This window comes from Salvelinus fontinalis, chromosome 33, assembly GCF_029448725.1.
Source record: "Salvelinus fontinalis isolate EN_2023a chromosome 33, ASM2944872v1, whole genome shotgun sequence".
NCBI lineage: Eukaryota > Metazoa > Chordata > Actinopteri > Salmoniformes > Salmonidae > Salvelinus > Salvelinus fontinalis.
In genome coordinates this window covers 40,774,787-40,786,731 of record NC_074697.1, presented here as the reverse complement: position 1 = coordinate 40,786,731, position 11,945 = coordinate 40,774,787, and the positions used below count along the sequence as shown (strand labels likewise).

Below are 11,945 nucleotides of genomic sequence, written 5' to 3'. Positions count from 1 at the left end.
AAACAATCCTCTCCATCAGTTTAGTAAGAACAGGCAGCAAACTGATTGGGCAGCTGATAGAGCCACCAAAGGGTGCTTTACTGTTTTTAGGCTGTGGAATTCCTTTAGCTTCCTTCCATGCCTGTGGACGCACACTCCTTTAGGCTTTGGTTAAAGATATAGCAAATAGGGGTGGCAATACAGTCGGCTAGCATTCTCAATAGTTTCCTATTAAATTGTCTATACCTGTTTGTCACGAGAATTTGTTATCTCAATGGTTGAACTCAACTACTACAAAATCGCTGTCTAATTCCTGAAGGTTGTAACTCTCCAGTTCAAAGAAATAGACAATCTCAGCCTGCAATAGATCAATTCTTTATTCAGAGAGCGCTCGGTCTTCAAAATGAGAACAGTCTTTTTATAGCACACACAAATGAACTCACATCAGTAGAACCTCCACCTCGCTTTAGGTGGGCTGCATTTTTTATCACACATACATTGTTTATCACACTTCTGCAACATGTTTCATTATCTTCTGCAAGCCGTTTCTAACAGTTTTTCTCCTCCCTAGGGTGGGGAGGCCTCTTTCCAGTTATTAGTTTCACCGTTATCACAAGTCGACAGTTCAGTTGTCCTTGAACGTCTCAACTATACCCTGCTCATATTGCGAAATAGTAACACAATGGCCTAGTCTTAAAGTCACACACATTATTGAATTATGACTCTAACACATTTCATACAATTATATGGTTTCAGGGTGGAATACTTTAGTCATTATCTTAAACATACAAATTCTTCTATCACTGTTGGCTTACCATTGATGGATAACCATCGTTTTTCCCACCCCTATCACACTAAATTGACTAAATTCAAAACAATCCTTCTATTTCATCATTAGATCTTTTATACTATATATATATATATATATATATATATTAGTTTGCTGTTCTGTTGTCATTTCACTTTATCCACTTTACTAGTGAAATAGTCATTAAAATGATTGGCAATATCGAAACATTTTGTTATACCCTTCAACCTCAAACGATGGAGATGAATTGGGGTTTTTGCCCATGATATCATTTAAGGTACTCCAAAGTATTTTTCCATTTGGGTTTATGCCATACTAGAATTTCTCTTTTTGTTAAGTTACAATATTTCTCAATTTACAGTATGTCAACCAATCACCCTGACTTGTTTGCCACCTCTTTTGCATCATTTCTTTGAACTATACAATTTTTCAGTTCATTAATCCAGGGGGCTCAAACAGTCCTCACAGTTAGTTTCTTAACAGCAGTGGTGTAAAGTACTTAAGTAAAAATACTTTAAAGTACTACTTAAGCAGTTTTTGGGAGCATCTGTACTCTACTATTTATATTTGACAACTTTTCCTTCACTACATTCCCAAAGAAAATAATGTACTTTTTACTCCATACATTTTCCCTGACACCCAAAAGTAAATCGATACATTTTGAATGCTTAGCAGGACAGGAAAATGGTCAAATTCAAGCACTTATCAAAAGAACACCTGGTCATTCCTACTGCCTCTGGCAGACTCACTACACACAAATGTATCTTTTGTAAATAATGTCTGAGTGTTGGAGTGTGCCCCTGGCTATCCATACATTTTTAAAACAAGAAAATGGTGCCATCTGCTTTGCTTAATATAAGACATTTTAAATGATTCATACATTTTACTTGATACTTAAGTATATTTTAGCAATTACAATTACTTTTGATACTTAGGTATATTTAAAACCAAATACATAGACTTTCACTCAAGTAGTATTTCACTGGCTGACTTACCTTTTTAATAGAAAGTTACTCAAATAAAAGTATCTATACTTTTACTCTAGTATGACAATTGGGTACTTTTTGCACCACTGCTTAACAGGTGCATGCTTGTCAACAATTGGCATGAATCATTTTTGCAAATAAACTAGCTACACCTACATAATTTTTTTACAACCCCTTTGATGAAGAAGTATCTCCGAAACTCATCCGGGAACATTTACTGAAGGGAAGTTACCATCCAGATCTGTCTCTTTACTTTCCAAGTTTATATTCGATGGAGCCCTTCCGGGGGACTAAATATGTAACCCACAACCATAGTTGACTATAATAGACCTAGACCACAACCAATCCTGACCCTAGTATGACCCCAGATTGTGCATCATAGTTTACAGGAAGCAGATGCTCAGTTAGAACTACCCGTGGGTCTACTCTGTGTATCCTTGAGCCCCCAGATCCCATTACAGCCCTTTCCACTGGTGGAGCTCTGAGCTGGGCTGTGTGGCGGAGCGGAGCCCTGGCCCTCAGCTGACTCCTGACCCACCAGGCACGCAGCTTTACACTGGCTCTGCTCTGTGATGATAGCCTCTCCAGAGCCACACTTCTCCCCACGTGCCAACATTAGTGCCCAAAGGTATGGCTTGGGGGGAATTTACCATGTGCCCTTTGGGAACAGCTGCCATTCCATAGTGAAGTGTTTATGGTAAAGTTAACTATGTAGAAACAGAGATGGGGCTTTGGCACAGTATTTCTCCATTTGTAGGGTACTAAAGACTTAACCAAGATTACACCAAAGCCTCTGGGAACAGATTGGCTTTCAGCAGAAGACAGACAATAGTGTGTCAACCGCATCGGACTACATCTTTTCAAAGTGTGGGGGGGGTGGCCTCTATTTTTACTAATGCTCTCAGCTGTAAGGACATTTAGTTTGGCGACTTTGGGTCTTTTGAGCATGCCGCTATACTGTTTAAATGGCAGACACCAGTGCTGGCCATAACCCTGTGTTGGCCACCAAAGCACTGCCACACTTTTTTTTACTGATTTCTCTGAACTATTGTCCTTGAGAACTATGATCAATTTATTGTGTTGGGTAACTAATATTCATGTTGACAAAGAGAATTTATGCATCTTTTAAGCTCTATGGACATTATCCAACATGTTACTGGGCCCACCCATAACTGCAGCCATACTCTGGACCTGATTATTACAAAGGGGCTTTCTATTGAACTCTCAAAACCTAGGACCAAGACACATGGAGAGGCAGGTTTTAGCTATTATGCCCCCAGCCTCTGGAATAGCCTGCCAGAGAACCAGAGGGGGGCCAAAACTGTGGTCATATTTAAAAGAGCTCTTAAAATACACATTTTTAGCTATGATTTTCCTTAGGGTGCTTTTTAGTCATTCAGCTTGTTATCATTTTGGTTTTTATCCTCTTACGCTTGTTGTGTAGTAAATATTTCAGTTTTTCCCCTGTGAAGCACATTGTGTTGCATTCCATGTCTCAAATGTGCTGTATAAATAGAGCTTGTTTGGATTTGACATCACACTCTGACCTGCTTAGTAGAAATCTCTAGAGCGAAAACAGTAAACACAACAGCAATTAAATACAAATTAAAAAAAAAAATATATATTCACAATCTCATCCGTGCCCTTGCTTTTCAATTTTAAACAAATCAATTTCCTAGTGCATATTTTTCATAGCAAACATTATCATGCATTTTTATCAAATTAAATTATTCCATGTCAAGTATTTTTATTGCAAAATTAAGCTTCCTTACACAATCTTATCATAGAGCAGTACTATGACCTTGTGGGATAGTCTCTTTATATATTTTGTGTACTTTTATAATAGGAGAATCAGGGGAAACTTTAAACTCCAAAATAAACCACCTGATAGAGAAGTCCAGAGATGAAGAGTAGGACCACTCTGGATTGTTCTCTCAGTAGGGCTTGCGCTGAACAGGAGAGATACAGTACACACACAATGAGCAGGGAAGTCTCTCACACAAACACTCACTCAAGCACACCCACACGTATACAGTCATGTAGGGTTGTCAAGATACCAGTATACTACAATACCTGATTTTCAAAAAGGAAAACAAAGCAGACTAAACTCTATGGTCCTTTAAAAAACCTACAGTGTGTCAAATATTGTGTGCTATAGCTTGGAAAAGAAATGTGATTCTGGGTGACAACATAAGGCTGCTTGTTTCCAACATTAGGACTGTTTTCCTCAGGAAATGTAGTCTGCTTCATGTTTTGTTTCCTTGCCACGATACCTCTGAGTATCGCAATGCTGGTATCGTGATAACCCTAGTCATGCTACACACACACACACACACACACACACACACACACACACACACACACACACACACACACACACACCTGCTGCAACCAAACCCTTTATATACTGCTCAGTTCATACACTGCCCCCAATCCCACCTTCTCCAGTACATGTGTAAATATTGGACTATACAGTGCCTTGGGAAAGTATACACACCCCTTGAGTTTATCCACATTTTTTTACGTTACAGCTTTATTCAAAAATGTATCAAATAAAACAAATTGCTCAGCAATCTACACACAATAATGCCAAAGTGAAAACAGGTTTTACATTTAACTATTTTTTTAAAGCCCAGAAATAAATACCTTATGTAAATAAGTATTCAGACCCTTTGCCAAGAGACTCGAAAATGAGCTCCGGTGCATCGTTTCATTGATCATCCTTGAGATGTTTCTACAACTTGATTTGAGTCCACCTGTGGTAAATTCAACTGATTGGACATGATTTGGAAAGGCACACCTGTCTATATAAAGGTTCCACAGTTGACAGTGCATGTCAGTAAAAAACAAGCCATGAGGTCGAAGGAATTGTCCATAGAGCTCTGAGACAGGATTGTGTCGAGACACAGATCTGAGGAAGGGTACCAAAACAATTATTCAGCATTGAAGGTCCCCAAGAACAGTGGCCTCCATCATTCTTAAATGGAAGAAGTTTGGAACCACCAAGACTCTTCCTAGAGCTGGCCACCCTGCCAAACTGAGCAATCAGGGGAGAAGGGACTTGGTCAGGGAGGTGACAGAGCTCCTCTGTAGAGATGGGAAAACCGTCAAGGACAACCATCTCTGCGGGCACTCCACCAATCAGGCCTTTATGGTAGAATGGCCAGAAGGAAGCCACTCCTCAGTAAAAAGGCACATGACAACCCACTTGGAGTTTTCCAAAAGGCACCTAAAGACTCTCAGACCATGAGAAACAAGATTCTCTGGTCTGATGAAACCAAGATTGAACTCTTTGGCCTGAATGCCAAGTGTCTCGTCTGGAGGAAACCTGGCACCCTCCCTACGGTGAAGCATGGTGGTGGCAGCATCATGCTGTGGGGATGGTTTTCAGCAGCAGTGACTGAGAGACAAGTCAGGATCGAGGCAAAGATAAACAGAGCAAAGTACAGAGATCCTTGATGAAAACTTGCTCCAGAGTGCTCAGGACCTCAGACTGGGGCGAAGTTTCACCTTCCAACAGGACAACGACCCTAAGCACAGACAAGACAATGCAGGGGTGGCTTCGGTACAAGTCTCTGAATGTCCCCCGAACGAACATCTCTGGAGAGACCTGAAATCGCTGTGCAGCAACGCTCCCCATCCTACATGACAGCGCTTGAGACGATCTACAGAGAATGGGAGAAACTCTCCAATTACATGTCTGCCAAGCCTGTAGTGTGATACCCAAGACGACTCGAGGCTGTAATCACTGCTAAAGGTGCTTCAACAAAGTACTAAGTAAATTGTCTGAATACTTATGTAAAATGTGATATTTCCGTCATTTAAAAGAAAAATTATTAATTTGCAACAATGTCTAAACCTGTTTTGATTTGTCATTATGGGGTATTGTGTGTAGATTGATAAGGGGCAAAAACTATTAAATCAATTTTAGAATAAGGCTTTAATGTAACAAGATGTTAAAAGGGGTCTGAATACTTTCCGAATGCACTGTATATTTTGCCTTCCTGTATTGTACTTATGCTAAAATGTTTTCTATTCTACTGCCATTTACTTTGTTCGTATGCTTATCTTTTATTATTTCTTATTGTTGTTGCATTGTAGAGAAAGAATCTGTAGTAGGTATTTTGTTGGATGATGTATACCATGCATATCACGTCTATACTACTAATACAACTTGAAACACACACGCGTTAGGTATGAAGATGTACCCACCTGATTTGCTTTTCTTGCTGTAAAAGAAAAACATTCAAAGTTCACAGGATGTCCTAGCAAGCAAACAATAATTAGCAATATCTCAATTGGGTGACCTCATTAACAAGCTTAACCTGGCAATGACTAAAGGTAAAGGACAGAGTGTGGTGAACTAGAGATGCTCACCTGAGCTCAGGCGGGGTAGCATCACAAACAAAATGGCCACCATGACCAAGATGGATCCAAAGCCAAAGAACAACCACAGCGCAGAGTTCCAACTGTCATACTCTGATAAAACATAACATCCAAAGTTTCAGTCAACGCAGGTTTTTGTGGCATGTTCTCCTCTCATAGCATAATACAGTACATACTGTATGTACTGGGGCTGCCACCTAGTGGCCATGAGTTGGTACTGCATACAGTGTAGTACGCTTGGATTAATATCCTGTGAAGACTATATACATTGAGTATAGAAAACATTAAGAACACCTGCTCTTTCCATGACATTGACTGACCAGGTGAATCCAGGTGAAAGATATGATCCCTTATTGATGTCTTGTTAAATCCACTTCAAATCAGTGTAGATGAAGGGGAGGAGACAGGATAAAGAAGGATTTTTAAGCCTTGAGACAATTGAGACATGGCTTGTGTATGTTTGCTATTCAGAGGGTGAATGGGAAAGACAAAAGACTGAAGTGCCATTGAACGTGGTATGTAGTAGGTGCCAGGCGCACCGGTTTGTGTAAAGAACTGCAACGCTGCTGGGTTTCACACTCAACAGTTTCCCGTATGTATCTAGAATGGTCCACCACCCAAAGGCCATCCAGGCAACTTGACACAACTGTGGGAAGGGGGGGGGGGGGGGGGGTCAACCATTTGGAAGGTGTTCTTAATGTTTGGTATACTCAGTGTATATAAAATGTATAAAACATGCTTCTGTAAATCTGCAGAAATGTGTATGAACGCATACTGTATCCCTGTACGTAATCAGACTGTTTTTTAATCAAGGGTTTAAGGTTTAAAACTCCATGATAAGTTCCTAAACCACCTAACCTGTGACGATGAGGGTGAAGCTCTTGCGGATGGGCATGCGCAGGGAGCTGTGAGACACCCTGCAGAAGTACGTGGAGCCCGAGTCATGCAGGGAAGCGTGGAGCAGGAAGAAGGCCGACAGAGAGTAGGTGCCGTCCTGGTGGTGGTGGTGGCTGGAGTACAGGACAGTGTCTAGCTTCTCTGGTAGGAGGCCTCCACCACTGGGCTCCCTGAACCACTCCATCTCCACATCCAGGGGGTAGTAGCCCTCTGCCTCACACACCACCTTTTGCTCCCCCCTGTCCACCAGAGAGATGGTAGAGCCCACGTTCAAGGACACGCGAGGCGGCTCTGAGGGACGATGTCAGAAATGACTGGCATTACAATGAGGATGTTGGCGGTATATACAAGGGGATAAAAATGGCAGTCCATGACACCTTTAATTGGTTACATTATGGCTATCATGTCAGAGATGTACAAATTCATAAAAGTGTATACCATATCAGGTAGTGATAATAAAAGTCATTTGCGTATTCTTTCAATGAGCAAATGATGGCGCAAAGCTTCAATAATGAAATGTGTCTGCATCAAGTCCTGTGACCACTAACCCATCCACCTTACCCATGATGTGCAGAGTGATGTCATGGCTACCAAACAGCGGAGGCACTGAGACAAGGCAGACATACGTCCCCTCGCTGCTCTGCTTGGTGAGGGGGAGCGTCAGGGATGCGTTGCCCCTACCGATGGCGTTAAGCGGCACCCCGCTCCCCTCCGTCTGGCCCGAGCGGCTGGAGTGGCTGAAGAGCGTGGTGCGTTCGCCGCGTTGTTGAAAACGCCATTCCACTGTCAGGTCAGCTGCCTTGTGGTCCACGTCAAACTGACAATGCAAGCTCTGTTGCTTCACTAGGCCCACCCACACAGAGGGAGAGCGGGTGAGGACTAGCATCACAGCTACACACAGGTCACAGCCAAGGCAGGGCAGGAAGGGGGTGCAGAGGAAGGAGAAATATAGAAAGAGATTATAGCTAGGGTCTAATTCTGATGCGTGTGACAGACATACGGTACAGTATATGTGACTCTGACTTTCAGGAGAGAGAAGTATTGGACAATTTACATAAAAATTGTACTCTTACATAGATATACAAATGCCTAAATTAAATAAACAAGGGTATAAAAGGAATAACTGACATACAGTACCAGTCAAAAGTTTAGATACACCTACTCATTCAAGGATCTTTATTTTTTACTGTTTTCTACATTGTAGAATAACAGTAAAGACATCAAAACTATGAAATAACATACGGAATCACGTAGTAACCAAAAAAGTGTATATTTTCTATTTGAGATTCTTCAAAGTAGCCACCCTTTGCCTTGATGACAGTTTTGCACACTCTTGGCATTCTCTCAACCAACTTCATGAGGTAGTCACCTGGAAAGCATATCAATTAACAGGTGTGTCTTCTTAAGAGTTAAATGTGGAATTTCTTTCCTTCTTAATGCGTTTGAGCCAATCAGTTGTGTTGTGACAAGGTAGGGGTGGTATACAGAAGATAGCCCTATTTGGTAAAAGACCAAGTCAATATTATGGCAAGAACAGCTGAAATAAGCAAAGAAAAACAACAGTCTAACTTTACTTTAAGACATGAAGGTCAGTCAATCTGGAAAATGTCAAACTTTGAAAGTTTCTTCAAGTGCAGTCGCAAAAACCATCAAGCGCTATGATGAAACTGGCACTCATGAGGACCACCACAGGAAAGGAAGACCGAGTTACCTCTGCTGCAGAGGATAAGTTCATTAGACTTACCAGCCTCAGAAATCGGCAATTAACTGCACCTCAGATTGCAGCCCAAATAAATGCTAGAGTTCCAGTAACAGACCCATCTCAACATCAACTGTTCAGAGGAGACTGCGTGAATCAGGCCTTCATGGTTGAATTACTGCAAAGAAACTACTACTAAAGTACACCAATAAGAAGAGGAGACTTGCTTGGGACAAGAAACATGAGCAATGGACATTAGACCAGTGGAAATCTGTCCTTTTTTGAGATTTTACATTTTTGGTTCCAACTGCTGTGTCTTTGTGAGACGCTAAGTAGGTGAACGGATTATCTCTGCATGTGTGGTTCCCAGCGTAAAGCATGGAGGAGAAGGTGTGATGGTGCTTTGCTGGTGAGTGTCAGTGATTTATTTTGAATTCAAGGCACACTTAACCAGCATGGCTACCACAGCATTCTGCAGTGATACTCCATCCTATCTGGTTTGCGCTTAGTGGGACTATCACTTGTTATTCAACAGGACAATAACCCAAAACACACCTCCAGACTGTGTAAAGGCTATTTGACCAAGAAGGAGAGTGATGAGTGCTGCATCAGATGACCTGGCCTCCACAATCACCCAACCTCAACCCAATTCAGTTGGTTTGGGATGAGTTGGACCGCAGAGTGAAGGAAAATCCTCCAACAAGTGCTCAGCATGTGGGAACTCCTTCAAGACTGTTGGAAAAGCATTCCAGGTGACTACCTCATGAAGCTGGTTGAGAGAATGCCAAGAGTGTGCAAAGCTGTCAAGGCAAAGGGTGGCTACTGTTAGGTTCTGATTATTAGAGTAAGAACTCAGACACTGAAAGCTCAAACCAAGCTTATTCTTCCCAAAGGATCGAACAGCTGAATCGACGAAAAAATTCACACCAGCACTAGTATTTAACCCTTTCTCCTATGCTGAGTCTCCTCCTACACATCTGAACAGCCAATGCATCTCTGTTGCTAGACAAAACCTTCAGTGATATCGGTTCTTCCTCACGTCATCTGACCTGACCTCTGCCCCAAAGTGCTCACTCCTCCCCAACTCACGGCTGTCATGGTGCCTGGTACCAGACTGTCTCTTCTCCTCCCAGAGGATCCCTGATGGCTAACAATAACATATCCTGACATAATGTAAACGTTATACATTACCCACTCTCCCTCAGTGACATGAATAAGTATATTTCCATTCTCAGAACCAAACACCACTTTGAAGAATCTAAAATATATTTGTTTCACTTTTTTGGTTACTACATGATTCCATATGTGTTATTTCATAGTTTTGATGTCTTCACTATTATTCTACAATGTAGAAAATAGTAAAAAAGAAAAACCGTTGAATGAGTAGGTGTGTCCCAACGAGTATCTGCGGGTTTTGTTTTTTTCCTTTCAATTAAGACCTAGACAACTCGGGGAGGGGAGTTCCTTACTAATTAACAGTGGTGGAAAAAGTACCCAACTGTCATTCTTGAGTAAAAGTAATGATACCTTAAAATACAAAATGACTCAAGTAAAAGTCACCCACTAAATTCTAAAAAGTCAAAAAACATTTGGTTTAAAATGTAGTTAAGTATCAAAAGTATAAATCATTTCAAATTCCTTATATTAAGCAAACCAGATGGCACAATTTTTTTTTTTTTTACGGAAAGCCACAGGCACACTCCATCATTCAGACATAATTTACAAACGAAACGTGTGTTTAGTGAGTCTGCCAGATCAGAGGCAGTAGGGACGACCAGGGATGTTCAGTTGATAAGTGCGTGAATTTGACTATTTTCCTGTCTTGCTAAGCATTCAGTACTTTTGGCTGTCAAGGAAAATGTATGGAGTAAAAAGTACAATATTTTCTTAAGGAATGTAGCGAAGTAAAAGTAGTCAAAAATATAAACAGTAAAGTAGATACCCCAAATAACTTAAGTAGTACTTTCAAGTATTTTAACTTAAGTACTTTACACCACTACTAATTGGTGACCTTAATCAAGTACAAGGGTGGAAAGAAAACCCAGACTCGGCCCTCCGTGGAATGAGTTTGACGTGATCTACTGCATAACAAATAGACAGAATGAAAAGTCTGCATTACTTGAAGTGGTTAGCGCCGCTCTGTCTGCGATGGCGGCCCAGTTGCGGTAGTGTGCCTGGCCAGGTGTGGGTGTTGCAGGTGTGTGTCTGAGGAAGCTGGTGATGATGAATACACCGTCGGTGTGCCGTATGGTGCAGGTGAACCAGATGTCATGCTCCTGGGCTCCTAAACCTGGCCAACGCATCTGGAGGCCCTCTGTGCTGTACCTGCGGATCTCACACTGCAGCTGGTGCTCCACTACTCCTTCAATGTACTTCCTCATGTCCACCTTAGAGCCTGAACACACGGTTTGAAGAGCACCTCTCAGTGTTGAAAACAACAAACATTAACCAGTGAAGAACACATAACCAAATCTGACATTTGTTCAGCTGTTTCTCTCATTCACCTGTAACAAGGAAGGTGATAGTATTAGGGTTCAAAGAACTGTCCCCTGGATGGCCAAACTGCAGCCCTGCGTCTCTGTGTTGGTACTCGGTTTCAGCATGTCCCTCATCATTGAACGTTACACTTTCATCCACCAGCTGACAGGGCAGCCAAGGCACCTGTTCGAAAGACTGGATTCCTTGCACCTCTGTCAAATCGAGGAATAAGTAGAATAATCACTATGAGAGTTTTACAATCATAATTATAGGCTAACAAGCATAACTCTGAACGAGCACAACATGCCTGAAACCATCAGATTAAAGAAATATGATAGCAAAAAAAATAAACAATAGGTCATAAAGTAGCCTACCTCCACAGAGAAATAAACAGATAAGAATATTGACGTTAAAAATCATGTTACAAAACGGTCTTCTGGACCTATCTTTCCCTGTGCCATTCAACTCGAAGAGCTTTCACTTTCATTTCAGACAACTTGACGCAAAATGAATAAAACAGAACCTGCTTGTGCAGCTGTCCGTAAAACACGTTAACATTTGATTTTTACAATGGCTTGTAATAGTAAACTAATAATCAGATAAGTGAATGAGGAAGAAAGTGTTAAACTACTAGGAAAAACAATATTAAAACCAAAACATGCTTCTGCAACTGAACAACCCTCACTATACATCCATACCATGTGTGGCGCTG

At 41.4% G+C, this 11,945-nt stretch overlaps 1 protein-coding gene across 2 annotated transcripts; it reads right to left on the bottom strand.

Annotated features, from left to right (window-relative positions):
• Nucleotides 1–341: 341 nt before the first annotated feature.
• Nucleotides 342–11,943, bottom strand: LOC129832282 (tapasin-related protein-like). Of its 2 annotated transcripts, none has more exons than XM_055896223.1 (8): nucleotides 11,608–11,943; nucleotides 11,260–11,445; nucleotides 10,875–11,150; nucleotides 7,618–7,947; nucleotides 7,018–7,347; nucleotides 6,151–6,252; nucleotides 5,986–6,002; nucleotides 342–3,722 (listed from the first exon to the last, which is right to left on the bottom strand). In XM_055896223.1, exons 1-8 carry the CDS (start codon nucleotides 11,651–11,653, stop codon nucleotides 3,708–3,710), a joined length of 1,302 nt encoding a protein of 433 aa, XP_055752198.1. In that variant the 5' UTR covers nucleotides 11,654–11,943; the 3' UTR covers nucleotides 342–3,707. The 2 variants fall into 2 exon arrangements, with proteins under 2 accessions (XP_055752198.1, XP_055752197.1); XM_055896222.1 differs by lacking the exon at nucleotides 342–3,722 and adding an exon at nucleotides 3,732–5,438.
• Between the last annotated feature and the right edge of the window lie 2 nt (nucleotides 11,944–11,945).